Source organism: Physeter macrocephalus, chromosome 4, assembly GCF_002837175.3.
Source record: "Physeter macrocephalus isolate SW-GA chromosome 4, ASM283717v5, whole genome shotgun sequence".
NCBI lineage: Eukaryota > Metazoa > Chordata > Mammalia > Artiodactyla > Physeteridae > Physeter > Physeter macrocephalus.
Window position 1 is genome coordinate 127,462,961 of NC_041217.1, and position 14,723 is coordinate 127,477,683.

Genomic DNA, 14,723 nt, shown 5'->3' on the forward strand with positions numbered 1-14,723 from the left:
GGGAAGATCCCACATGCCGCGGAGCGGCTGGGCCCGTGAGCCATGGCCGCTGAGCCTGCGCGTCCGGAGCCTGTGCCCCGCAACGGGAGAGGCCGCAACAGTGAGAGGCCCGCATACCGCAAAAAAAAAAAAAAAAAAGAAAGAAAATAGCTAGAAAGTAGCCCTCCAGTTCAACCATCAGCAGAGCTCACAGAAACTTTGAAACCTTATATTAGATACCTGGGATTTTTCCACGGAAGCTGTGTGCTTATCACACATGGGGCTAATCTCCATTCCCCTCTCCCGCTCTTTGTCTCCCTGCTGGAAAAATTCCTCCATGATGCGGTCTGTCCATTGCCGATACAATTCCAGGGACTTGGTGGGGTTGCTCAGGTCTGCACAGTGTACCATGTTGCGAAGGACCTGAAATCATCAAATTTTGGAAATCCCATAAAATGAGGTATAAATACTACCAGAACATCTCATCCCTCTCATACTAGTACACTTGGTACCAGACTCAAGAACATTTTAGTTGCATTATAATTATGGTGCTTGCACCAAGAAAGCAGGATTACAGTGGTGCTGGCCAGAGTTAGTTATTTACCATTATAAGAGTCCCCAAAGGGAAAATGTGTCTTCTTTGATTGACAGTCATTGAATTTAAAAACTGGAAGGGACATTAGAGGTCAGATGCTGCCATGGTTTCCTCTCCTCAGTTTGGAAAAAATGCAAAGAATTACTCAAAGTAGATGTCTTCATATTTTCCACTTGTGGAAAGAGGAGACCAACTGAGGGCAATTTGTATAACCAAAACAGACCTAACAAAGCTCAAGTCAGTGGGATTTATATCCAAACATGAGCTTTTGGGATCAGCAGTCATGTATACCCTATTACAAAGAGATTTTGCTGTTTATTTTTAGAATTAAGCAATTCAATAAATAGGGTTCTGTTTTTCTTCGTAAATTAGAGAATCAACTTGAATGTCCATTTTCCTTTGCTCGTTCTTAAAATAAGCCCAAAGCCGTAGTAGTAACCTAGGACATGCAACTAAGTAAACTTGTTTTTCTTTTTCTAATTGTTGTTTCATTAATTTGGTGTGGCTTTGTGTTAAATCAAAGGCGTCTGTCAAATACCTGTATACGATCAGTATAGTTGTCCAGGAGAAGAACGCCGGAACTTGTAACTTTCTTTGTTTCTACCATTGTCTTCAGGTCTGCCAGCAGGCTCATGTGTTTGGACATATCAGTTGCTAAGACCTGAGGTTAAAAAAAAAAAAAGGACTCAGTTTATCAAGGAAATGGATTTTCTCTTCCCGCAAAAGTAAGTGAGGAACACAGGGAGGCCAAAGTCTTACCATGTCAATAACCATCTTCCTTAGTGTCTGACGCTGCTTCTTGGTGAGATTCTGGAAGATGTCACAGTGTTCTTCTTGGAGCAGTTTGAAACCCACAGCAAGGTGATGGTTTTCCAACACAGATTCATCATTATACATCAAAGCAAGTTCTGAATCTAATAAACAAGGAAAAATGATGATTTAATAAAAAGGGATACAATTCAAACTGTGAAATTACCTCAGTGTGAAATCAGATCTAGTTCTCTCCATATGATTTCAAGAACCAAGACCCCATATGTCATTTTCTATTAGAGACAGAGTCTCCCTCTACAAAGAGAAATAGTCAGTTCCTAAGTAAAAAAAAAGTTTCCAGTAGATATTAGCTCATAAACTTTCTCTTTGATTAAAAGTCACAGTATTTTTAAAATCCTTTTTTTCCTTTTCACTTCAAATGAAGAATTTGACATTTTAGGTAAGGGCATTCCCAAGCAATTAATCCTATTTTTATCTCAGTTTGTAACTTCCCTTATGTCTTCACAAATGTGTGCTTTGGAAAAAGAATAGACTGAAAATGCCACTAAACTTTACCCAAGGTATTAAAATTTTTCACATTATTTCACTTTTTGATATGTTTCCCAGCTCCATCAATTGTGAGCTTTGGATTTTCAAAGAAGATAATGGTGTGAGTGTAAAATTTAACTTTATCCAAATAATGTAGCTCTTTGGAGCTTTCTATAAATATGGTAACAAAACAATACTTTTTTACAACAATCTTGATATCCCAGTTCTGCCCTATGGCCCTATACAACAGAAACTGCATTATCTAGGTACCTAAACTACAGCTTCTAGCCTGCCTTTCACACAGAAGAATCACAGACATCCTTTGTTAGGCAGCGCCATGGTCTGCAATTGAGAACATGGTCATCAAACTCATGAAGGCACATTTTCTCTTAACCAAGAATGATAGCCAAGTGATGATAATATGTTACTAATTGTAGGCATTGTTACTCATAAACCATTGCTTTTACAGTGTGCTTTGAGTTACATCTTCAGAAAAGGTGGTGGGATATGTGATGTCGTTTCAGCACTCTTGCCTTGTTCATCCTGTGATCAAGGGCATAGCTCTGCAAGCTGGCTTTTTATGGTACGTGGCTTTGGCAGAAAGACCATTTTTCTGTGTCAAGCTAACTGGCCTATATATGGAATGGTTCATGACACCACAGTACACCAGCTGATATAACCCACACAGACAAGCAGCTGCCCAAAGTTTACGTTCCTTCAATAGAAAAACAAGGTAAAATAAACCAAGGTACCTCACACTTAGTCATTCAAATATCTTGATGATTAAGTATGATAAGGGCTCTTTCACAGCAAGTAGCTCCAATATTTCTTAAAACTGTCAGCACTTGATGTTAATCTTGACCACAACAAGATAACCAGTATTCTCGGAAGAAAAAAGTACTTAGATTTTCAGCATTTAGAAATGGTACATTAACTGGGAAAAATCATGGATTTTCATTAGCATGGATACTAAATATTTCGAGCATGACAAAAGCTTTGAGTAGGGCTTGGGATCCTAAGGATGGGCCAGCCCTTGAAGGTCACTGAAGTCAGACCAATCCATACTACAGACCAGTGCATAATCAAACCTATGAAGTTGGAAAAGAGTGTGTGAGACTTTTAATGACCTGACCCTCCATCCTGAATTGTGGAAGCTTTTTCTTGGAGTCTTATTTCTATATGGAGGCTCCCATGCTCAGATACAACGTTTGGACCTGCTTCCTCAGTAGAGAGGGACACTAGTGGGTCACCATGCTCTGTGTGAGAGCCCTGCATAATCCTGAAAACTCATTACCACATTATTCCCAAGCCTTTCTGTATCCTTACTGGATAATTCTACATGTGTTACTCTTTCCTCACATATTGCATTTTCCAAACATTGAGTACTTTTTATGGCTACCCTCTGACCCTTTCCAAGTTCTCCATGCAGCTCAAAATGATGTTGCTAGACTGGACACAGTATCCAGGAAAGGTCTTACCAGTTTCAGTGGAATGGAAGGATTACCTCATTATTACCCTTATTATTATCCATAATGAAAACATCAGGAGGAAAAAAATGAAGCAGTGACTCATACAATTATCTCAAATGACTGTTCTAGTGGCGAACTCACTTGTGTTGATGAGAAACTGATTGGAGACTCCGGGATGATCAACGTCATGGATAGCAGCTGCAAAAATGGCGGCCAGGATTTCCAAATCTGTGAAGACGGCCTGCAGGGCAAAATGAGTGCACTGAACTCCACGTTCCATTTGCCTATCCTGCTTAATTAGTTTCATACTGAGGTACCCCATTTCATTCTTGTTGGGAGAAAGATGGTTTGTTGATTTATACAATGTCTCAATATACTATTTTAATTAAATGTAGATTCTGTCCGTCATCATAAGGTCTCTTATGTGAGAGGAATGATGGTCAGAGCCCATGCCCACATCGAGCCTGCAGGCTGAGGCTCGGGGAAGGCGTTAGCACAATGCTCATGGTAAGAGAGCAGGTGGTACCTGATATTTGTTTCTTGGATAAGTGGTATGACAGGATGGTGCTTATGCAACACAAGCACATATACTGGTCAAAGAAGCAAGTCAGACTGGCTCTGCTCTGATATATAAAGCTTCATATACTTTCAGGCTGAATAACTAAGGCCAAATTCCAGATTTATAAGCCTGCCAATAAGTTATTTCTTAAAGCTAAATTCGTAGCGTGGTCAGAGCTTTCACACATTTATTCATTCATCCATTCAATCAATACCTATCCACTCAGTGATTAGTATGGACAAGATTTGAGGACATTTCTGAGAAATGAGACCTAATGCTCACTGCTCAACTCCTTCATGCCATCCCATGAAGCCTCCCTCCTCTGCCCCAACCTGTACGCAATGATTTAAACCTAGTATTTGTTTAGGTATAAATTGCTTCTGGCTGAAATGTCTTTCATCATTCTCCGTGGTTACTTAAATCTTCTGATGCTTCCATTCAATCTAATAATGCAAGGACACATTGAACTCTCCCTTCTCTAAACATCTGTGGTACTCATGCTAATTTCTAGCCACACAGTAGGTAACAGCAACAGACAGTTGATAAACAGTGTTGGCCCACCGTGTGATACTGACACAACATAAAAATAATACTGTTTTTTTTTTTTTTTCCTTCAGGGCTATGAAACAGTCTTAGCTTCTTGGATTTCGTTTCTCGGAATATGTGGAACCCAAGCAATAGAGTTGGGGTCAGTTTAATCTTTCTTCACCTTCCAAGCTGAATCTGCAGAGGTGGGCTTGGCTAGGGCGTGGCCAGTCCCTTCCCACAGTGAGCCTACACATTTTGGAAATACCTGACCACCACTGCCATCTGTCAAGGAAGAGCATGGACTGCTGTACCCACTGGGCTGCTTATAGTGATATATACAAATGCATTAATCTGTGAGAGAAGCAGTCACAGCCACCTTCTAGAGAGATGTCTAACAAGTTGGAAAGCTGGCCCTCTTTGCTTCAGCATTGTTAATTCCTCAGTTCTAGATTTTTCAGTTACTTTTCCTTCAATCCATAGAACCAGTTTTATGAATTCTTAGGCGGATAAGCCTATGGATGCTTATTCCTAACAGGAACTATATAGACCATTTTATATTATATTTCTGTGCTATCCCTCAGAGTACCTGGGATGGTGTAGGCAGCTCAGATCAGCACATGCATACTGAGGATATACTATAAACTAAATGCTGAACTAGACACTTATTAGGTACTAGAGATACAATGACAAATAGAGCACCCTATTAACTGCTTGATAATTAAATAATTTTTCAATTGTAACAGAGGTAAAGGAAAGGTTACTCTGATACGAGAAAGCAAGTAGAAATGTCATCCATTTATATTAATAACCCAATTGATACATGCTCTACATAACAAAGAGCCAGTTCCAGTACGCACAAACATCTAATTACATTATTTCTATAAATATATCACATGTTGTATGGCACTTTTTAAAGAGGATGGGCAGGGTATGCAAAACAGATCATAACTACTCACATCTAATGCTGGCGTAGAAAGAAGAACATGGGTTGACTGGGCTACATCAGCAGCGTGTAGGCTGTTATGATATGCCACATCAGCATGGTAATGGTCTTCTAAAGTCATCATGTAGGTAACAAAGGTGTCAGATGAAATTTTGAATGTCTTTAGGAGGTCTCTTTCCTATGCGGCAAAAGGATTAGAAGATAAATAAGTGGATGTCCAAAAATGAAGAAAAGCCAAATCAGAAAAGTAAACTGGGATGGAAAAAAATCATAAAGAGCATCTAATTGGATAACCAACATTCACTCCTGTTTACTCACCTGGAATATGGCATACATGATGCATGTTAGGGGCCTATTGTGTGAATATCCAGCCACATTGAAGATGTTAAGGCCCCATTTGTTCAGGTCTTCCAGCTCCTATCATCAAAATTAGAGAAATTTAGAAATAAGGACAGTTTTGTTCACATGCCTCATTATTTTTATTTATTCTGGGGACAGGGGTTGGCTAAGTCTTTAGAGTATCTATTTAGAGTGTTCTGGTTGCATGAACATTTGAAAATGGAATGATCTGGGAAGCTGAGTATCCTCTTCATGCTGGTTAGAAGTTTCTGTATATATTTTTCAGAAAAGGGAGAGTGTGTGTTTATTGATAAATTTTGCTGCTGACCTCTAATTTTTTGCCGTATGTCAGTCCTCAACCAATGTTGCTTTCAGAAGTAGATGCAAGTGATTAGAGATCATTATAGCCCCATTTCCCTGTCTCTCCCCTTCTCTGCTCACTGGTCCATGAGTAACAGCTAGAAAACAATCTCAGGGAAACTCTCTGCCCTTTGGTCATTATCACTGAGAGCCATGTCAAGGAGACTTAGCTGCTAGAATGTGTGTAAGTCAACCCTGATTTGGTATAAAAGGTCATGAAGATGCTAGTCATCCATTACATCCTAGAGCTCCTGGGCCACAGAAAGACCTGAAAGAAACATCATTCCATCCTGTGTTGTGGGATTATTCCAAGATTATCTGATTAAAGGAGCAATTTATTCCATTATTAATTACTGCCCAGAGTAAGGGATCCAGGCTCTCCCCAGAGGCTTGGCCCAGTGTGTAATCAACCTCCTTCTAATGACATCTTTCAGACACTCCCTCACTGAATGTTCATTTGTTCTCATTTCATATTCTCACAAGGCTGAGAGAACCTCAGCAGTCACCTTTGCACAGCCTCTGAGAGGAGGTATGAATTCTTTCTGAGCCTTCCTCCACTATGAGGTTTGGGCTCAAGGGTCAAGGCTGTCAATTTCTCTCATTTCTTCTTCAGCTCTGCCAATCAGTGCAGATTTTCTCATCGGTCCTTGGCATACAGTCTCTGAAATATCCTCTGGGGTAATTCAGCCCTGCCTATTGCCCTCACCTTGGATTCTCCCAATATGTGTTCAACAGGATTCTCCATTCATGGGTTAATGGACCCAACTCAGGACAACATATGGTCCTTTGGTATAGAAAACTAGGTGTTCAACAATGGACAACGGGCTACATCAGCTTCATCATACTATTTAATAATAAAGCAAAAGCAATCACTGTTTTCTAGTAGGAGGTTTTAGACATCTGCCTGCTATAAAGCAGAGCTACACGAGCACACACCCAGCTCATACACACCTTGGCTAGATGATCTTCATTTTCCGTGTTGACTCCAAAGCGTGAGATACTTGTATTATTTAAGCTTGAACTATGCATCAGTTTTTTCACTCCGCTTATCTGTGTCATGAGCTGTTGCTTTTTCTTTTTCTCCCTGTCTTTCTGGGTGGGAGATGGAATCTCCACGTCATTCTGCTTGTCTGCAACAACACAAAAATAGGTTTTCCAGTCCCTGTGTGCCACTGCAATATTCAAAAACAACTTCTAACGGTCTATGATGGATGGCTCATCTTATGAAGGTCTGTCATAGCGTTATCTCACTTGATCTCCAGGACAATCCGGTGATACATGATTTTATTGCTAAAGCAGCAAACTGACGTCCAGAGAAGCGAAATAAGTTGTTCAAGAAGTGGCAGAGGAGGTAGAACTCAATCCCATGTCTTCTGTTTGCAGGGTGATTTCTGACAATTACACTCATACATTTTCAAGGTGAGGCATCAGTATTTATATGTAAATTTCTTATTAAAGTGAATAACTTGTATGTTTGTAAAAATAGAAAAGGTTCACGTAGCCAAGCCCAGGTTAATAAAAACAGGCTTTATGTTTTGCTCACTTTATTATGTTTGTAATTATTTTTTAATTTAAAAGATCCATATAACAGTAGCTGGGTTCAGTTTAGATGAGTAGTATATATGTTAGAGAAATAAATGGCTTCTAATCTTCAAATGATTACTCTAAAGCCTTGGCTTATGACCATTTGAGGTTAAGAGGAAGACTGTAATTTCAGTTTTATTTCATGCCTTGTGTCTATGAATTCTGCTAGTAAATAAAAACAACGCCTCTCATTGGTAACAGGCATTACATTTATTAATGTATTTCTGCTTATTAAATATTTATAATCATCATCTCATTTAATTTTTTTAAAAATTCTGCTACAACAAGATAAAAGGAGAGCTAGGGTTAGTGAGAAAAACATGTCTACCTGCTCATAGAAGCTCTTTTTTCTGTATCATGCTATTAAAAATATCAGCAGTCAAATATTCTATTTCACTTCACAGGGAGATGGATGGATCCCGAGCCCTTCTGAAAAATGCATTAACTCTCTCAGGCCACAGGGATGCCTGTGAATGCACTGAGGCAATCACTTATTGAGGTGCTCTACAGCTACTTCATTGAACTAAATGACATCCTGTGGCTGAAAGAGTTAATGCAGCTTTCAAAAGTTCCTACATTTATCTCTACTTGTTTCAGCGAAAATGAGTCCAAAGACAACTTCTCTATTTGAAAATGACACATTTCCAGATGGCCTGCTGGGATCTAGATGATTTGCTTTCAACTCTTGCAGCTGATGGCATAGTCACACGTTCTCCCTGGAGACCTCCGCCTGCTCACAGAGCCCTGTGGACAACTCATCAAAGCAAAGTGAGCACAGGAAGGCAGAAGCAGCTGTCCTGGACCCTTGGCACCTGGCTATAGGGCTGGAGCAAGAGATTTCTCTATCCCTAGCATCTCAGTGCTGTCTCTGGGTGCCCCCAAGTTCCTAGATTCATCAGCCTATGACTCTGCCTTAGGGAGGAATTTTAGTGGTCATCCCAGTTAGTTCAGGGGTTTCCAACCTAGTTCAGCATCAGAAGCACCCAGGGAACTTTTGAAAAATACAGATTTATGAGCCCCACCCAGTCCTACTGAATCAGTGTTTTTAAAAAATCTTCCCAAGTGACTTTGATGATCAGAGTCAGGTTTGGGAACCAGTAATAATCCCACATGTTCACTTTTGAGATGAAGTCAGCAACTTTCCCAAGCTCAAAGGGCAAGTCATTCAACAGATATTTATTTTGCAATCACTTTGTTCCAGACGCAGTGATTTAATAGCTTAGAACCCAGGCCTTCAGATTCCCGTTAAAATCTCTTTCTGGTCTCTCAACCTTTGGCATAAAAACTATATATGACATTACTTTTGAAATTACTTTTCTCCCTGTCACTTCACTCCTAATAATGACTACTTTTGCTAAAATAAAAGGCCACAATAGCCCCTGCGTTTCCTAACCATCATTCTTCACCATTCTTCATGCCTGGTTAACGAAGCTGTTAGATTCTTCTGTGCCAATGCAAATATAAAACCTCTAGTGGGACTAGCAGCTTTTTCCCTTTGTTAATTAAAGATTCCCTGCGACAGTGAGAAATTGAGCCGAACCACTACTGTGTCTGGAACATTACGATAAAGAAGAAAGCCATTATCCACAGAGAGTGCCATTTTGACATTAATGGGTGTTTCCCTATGCAGACATTGGAACAACTGATGGGTTTCCCTATTCTGAATTTCCTCTGTTAAATGCTTAGCCAGCCCCATGCGGAAATAACCTGAAACACACACTCGAAGAATCATACTACACGCTTTGTGAGTTCACATTTACAGAATGGTCAGACTACAGTGGGGAAAGAGTGGAACAGTACCAAATAAATAAATAAATAAACAGATGCAAAAAAGGTCACATCAGAACTCTGATAATGGCGTCATTGGAGGTGCTTTTCTTGCTAGCTTACAGCATTTAATCATGCAAAATTCCTGAGTTCTCTTCCCTGTGTCTTGAGAATTCTATGTTCCAGCTTTGGAGACAGGAAGTCGGGGATTTAAAGGAGTGATTCTTCTCTGTTTGAAAAAATATTAACTAACTTGTAGTATCACATCTAAATATCTTGCTTTAATCTGTGCTCCCTCCCCCTGGGGCCTTCACTTCCTCCTGTACCAGCAACCCGAGCCCATTATCCTGTATCAGCATCACAGAGTGCCTGCACTGATGGTCTCTTGCCTGCATGTCAGCCTGTCCATCTGGACGCCATCCTTTGAAATGGAAACAACACAAGTTTCACACATTCCCCGCAGTGAGGGATTTCCCTCCTTTCTGGATGACACATTTTAACTTTCAATGACTCTTATTGAGATACTGCTCTTCAAGTTTAACTGAAATCAATAAGGTCTTCCCATTTTGTGCTCTTGGAGATGGTTGCTGTGCTCTGACAAGAGGCTCTTACATTACTGGACGCTGTTAACAAACACATTTTTAGGTCCAACAATCCTGATTTTAAACACTTTTCTCCATAGATTACATCTATTACTGAAAGGCGATTTTCTTCTGACAGCCTAGTAACCTTTCCTAGTTAAAGAAGTGACAGGTATTTTGATCTAGGAGTCAAGAGAGTGAAGTCATAGTTCTGGCTCAGGAACATTTTAGCCAAGTAATCTTGGTCAAGTTACATACCCTTCTGGGCCTCAGTTTTCCTTCTTGGAAAATGAGGGAACTGGGTGAGGCCATTAAGGTCCCTTTCAGATCTGACATTTTGTGAAGAAGGCTTCCTGGTCCTCCAGGAATACTCGCCATGCTCACAAGACAGGACGTAGAGTTCCATGTCCTGCATTTGCAGTTCGGAAACAAGCTTTGTTTGTTTGCTTTTTAAGATTATCAAATTGTAAGCCTACAGGCTATTCCAGAGAATCCAGGTAGCCAGGTATGTCTTAGCAAGACTGATAAACTCTGTCCATATAGAAAGTTAGAGCTGGAATGGACAGAGGGTGCCATCTACTCCAGTGTTCCCATTTTACAGTTGAAGTAGCTGATGAATCTTTTGTTTATATGATGGATTTTTTTCTCCCTAAATTTTCTCAAGAATATAATCTGTCTGTCTAGTCTGTTTGATTGGGTCTACCTTGTGTGTGCACACGCGTGTGCATGCAAACGCACACACACAAACACACACTCAGGCTCACCACCGTCCTAATGTTGAGTGTGTAAGGACTGAGGTTCTAACAACCTACCTCAAACCACTTGTTGTTGATAATTTAATTTTTTTTGGAATAGTGAGAAGCCAGATGATGGTTTTCCTCAAGAGATATGCCTCCATAGCAAATGGAATATTCAACAGAGTTGACAGTTACCCGTTCCTGAGAGGCAAAGTGTTGAGACTGAGAACTCATTTTTATTATCTTCTCAGCCTCCTCACTTGATAGCCTTTGATGCTAAAATAAGAATAATTGGTATACTAAACTATTCTCATGGTCGTTGGCAAGCAGATAGTGAAAGAGGCTACAAGCCAAGAGGACTGCTTAGGTACAACCTTGGATGATGAAGGGCTCAGAGACTTCCTGCAGCTTTACTCCAGTGGTCAGAGTCTCTTCTGAGACGACAGACAAGCCCTGATATTTTAACATTCAATGTTTATGAAAACAAAAATGAGTTCTTGCACTTATTGATTTTATTCTTCTCTCCCACAGTCATTAACCTGGAGACTGTCCCTAAAACAGTCCCTAGCTTATGAAAAATAATTGGGTGTCGCACAGATGGACAGGAGAAGATGCCTGCCTTCAAAAGAACAAAGGGGGATAATGGAAAAGAAGAGGATCAGTATACAACACTTTCTGTTCAATTAGATTCTAGCTCCTCTTGGAGCTAGGATGTATGAAAAAAATCTTCCCTTTGTTCTCTGACAAAGGTTGCCGCAACTGCTGCTGGAGAAAACCAGGTGCTGCGGACACCCACATACTGGAAACAGTTGGAAAGGCACTTGTCAATCATGCCAATGCCCACTGGCCACAGAGTAGCGCCATGAGCTTTCCACTAGGCTGATCAAAGATTGATCTGCTGATAGCAGGAACTGCTTTGGTATTAGAGAAATAGAATTGATTTTTTAAAATAAAACTAGAAGAGGTATGTGTTTCCATAAGACATCAAGGCAAATGCTCATTGATTTAAGGATATGCAGCAATGCCAAAAAGAAGGGAGGTGTAATGTTCAGCTGTAAGAATAGGTCATTTCCTTGGAAAGTGGAGTTCTGCTAAATAAGCATAATTCAGTGGTAATTGAAAGTCAACAGAATCAGAGTCTAAAGGCTACCCATTCACTCTGAAGTACAGATTTGCAGGTTCTGCAGGCCTTATTCAAGAAAAATACACAACAGAATGGCTTTAAACACGAGATCAGAAATTCCTAGTAATCAAACAGGATGCATGACAGTAGTTGAGAGGCACTGATGCAAACCTTTCCTGTCAGTGACATGTGTTAAAGACTAGCAATGTGAAAGCAGAGACTGATAGGTAAGTATCAAATTAGGAAGATAATGACGCTGCTTGCAGAAGGCTAACTCCTTCAGAGAGGTGGAGATTCTTTGTGCCCTCCCCCCATGTATCGTTACTCAGCCATAAAAAGAAACGAAATTGAGTTATTTGTAGTGAGGTGGATGGAATTAGAGTCTGTCATACAGAGTGAAGTAAGTCAGAAAGAGGAAAACAAATACCGTATGCTAACACATATATATGGAATCTAAGAAAAAAAAAAAAAAGGTCATGAAGAACCTGTATACACTACCAGGTGTGGAGTGGATAGCTGGTGGGAAGCAGCCGCGTGGCACGGGGGGATCAGCTCCGTGCTTTGTGACCACCTAGAGGGGTGGGATGGGGAGGGTGGGAGGGAGGGAGGCGCGGGAGGGAGGAGATGTGAGAGCATGTGTACGTGTATGGCTGATTCACTTTGTTGTAGAGCAGAAACTGACACACCATTGTGGAGCAATTGTACTCCAATAAAGATGTTAAAAAAAATTACTACTAAACTCAAAAAAAAGAAAAAAAAAAAGGAAAAAAAGAAATATCTTAGCAAAGCAACAGTCGAATTATTTCCAAAGCTTATCATCATGGGTCAAATCACCATACAGTTCTCCAGCCATCTCTCGCAAAGCATCTAAAAGGAAACCTTTTGCTCAAAGCCCAGTTACTGGAAGAATTTAAAGAATACCATGTCAGAGGAGCCAATTGGAGTTGTCCCTAAGGCTTGGATGACTGGAACCCCCATCACCGCCCCCTTCAGAGGTCTTGACAGAGATGGAAGTGGGTGGGTAGATAAAGAGTGACCTGAGGTCTATATAAATTTAATTAGCCCATAATAAACTTCTCTCTGATGGGTATTTTCATTCATTTTTTTCACAACACCTTACAGCTTTTTTTTTTTTTGATCTCAGTTATCGAATAAGTTTCCCAGTGAATATCTTACCTAAGAAAGTATTTGAAATGTATTCAGACACCTGGTTCCCCGATCGGCTCATTTCTGAAAGGTGTGTCAGCTCCCGGTTCAGCATTCTTTTGAACTGTTTATAGAGAACAAAAACGTATTAACCACCTAAAAAATAGCAGATTATCATTTTAGATGTTTCCAACTTTATTAAGAAGCAAGAAACCGAGTGAGCAGATATCATTAGATAAATGATACCGTTTCTACAAAATACAATAATGTGAAATTATTCCAACGTCACCTTAGGGAAAAAAGCTTTTCTTAAGATTTCTTAGAATTAACATCTGATTTCTTTTGAAGATGCAAGCATAGGAAAAGGAATCTTAACAGAGGTCAAGATCATTTCACTTAAAAATGTAAGAACATTTTAAAATACGTTTATTGGAAATTAACTCTAATATATAATTTGAGTTAATAACCTATACAGTGAGAGGTGATTAAATGTGAAAAATTTAAGGGAAAACAAAAGAAAAGATAAGCATTCTTTAAAAATAGACATGTGTAAAAAGAATAGGGTTAAAATACAACACAGTCTATTTAAATACAATGTAATATAACATGCCCCTATTTCACCATAAGCAGCCTCAGTGGGCTAAGTGATAACACAAATCATTACCGAGGTTTTCTACTTCACAGAAAACATACACATATAAATGTTTCACATTCTATCAAAGACACATAATGGAATCAAATTAACCCACCTTGATGTAACCCCAAGATACAGATAACAAATAGTTTGCCTCAGGCATTTTGGAATGCACTCCTTGCCACAATCCACAAATCCCTTTGAAAGAATTCACAGTTCTGAGAGAGCAGTCCCAAAGGGATCGGGAAAGCCTTGCAGATTCAGTGGTAAAATAATCAAAACTTATGCTAGACAAAGCCTCCACAATTTAGGGCATTTTCTAATCCAAACAAAGCCCATCTTCGCACTCCATTCTTGCAAGAAGCCTATGTTCCCTGCTTCTTCCCTGGCAGAGAGAGTAGTGAAATCAGGACGAGCACGAAGGAGCAAAAAGCCTGTCCAAATGCATTCAGCTGGCTGGTTTGCAGCACTTATGAATTATCAATAGTCCTGGTGGCCGAAGGGGTTTCCACTCTAGATTAGTCCTGCTCAGCTGAACTCTGCAAGGAAGGAGCAATTCTTCTTTCCCGAGGGGATGCCAGACTAGGAAACACAGCCATCTTTTTAAAAGGAGAAGATTAAAATGGAGGAAGTCCCATGAATATTTAAGGCAATCCGAAATCGGTACCCTCCCCCATTTCATCTAGGTGTTCTTCATCCTCTCTCCACTGCGGAGACCAGGACACTGCAGACGCAGCCTCCGTACAGAGCTCAGCCGCTCTAAGGGTTTCGAAGTGATGGTGTGTTTGATTAATTTACTTTCCGAACATTAAAAAAAAAAAAAAATTGAAAAAGCGAGAACTGTGGCTCTTTTCAAACTAGGCTTTCAGTGTACAAGAATATTTTTTAAGCTAGCTTTTGGGGAGATTTTTTGCACACCAGCGGCGTGCCAGTGCATTTAGACTTCTTTCACAATGAAACGAATGGGAATAGAATTAATGGATTTCGTTTTAAAAGTACTTCGTACGCAGAATGTAATTTTCTGCCCTCCATCAGCTCATTAATATGCACATGAGACTGCATTCGACAAATGAATTAAAC

General features: G+C 40.0%; 1 protein-coding gene across 5 annotated transcripts in view; it reads right to left on the bottom strand.

Moving 5' to 3' along the window:
- PDE4B (phosphodiesterase 4B) overlaps window positions 1-14,723 on the bottom strand; it is a 489,372-nt gene that overhangs the window by 5,289 nt on the left and 469,360 nt on the right. For all 5 annotated transcript variants that reach the window (XM_024119649.3, XM_028489297.2, XM_028489295.2 and 2 more), the window contains 8 exons: window positions 13,040-13,133; window positions 7,023-7,201; window positions 5,691-5,789; window positions 5,386-5,550; window positions 3,484-3,583; window positions 1,334-1,488; window positions 1,113-1,235; window positions 220-402 (listed from right to left, as the gene is read on the bottom strand). In XM_024119649.3, the coding sequence (XP_023975417.1) occupies window positions 220-402; window positions 1,113-1,235; window positions 1,334-1,488; window positions 3,484-3,583; window positions 5,386-5,550; window positions 5,691-5,789; window positions 7,023-7,201; window positions 13,040-13,133 (1,098 nt within the window). The remainder of the gene's footprint in view (window positions 1-219; window positions 403-1,112; window positions 1,236-1,333; window positions 1,489-3,483; window positions 3,584-5,385; window positions 5,551-5,690; window positions 5,790-7,022; window positions 7,202-13,039; window positions 13,134-14,723) is intronic.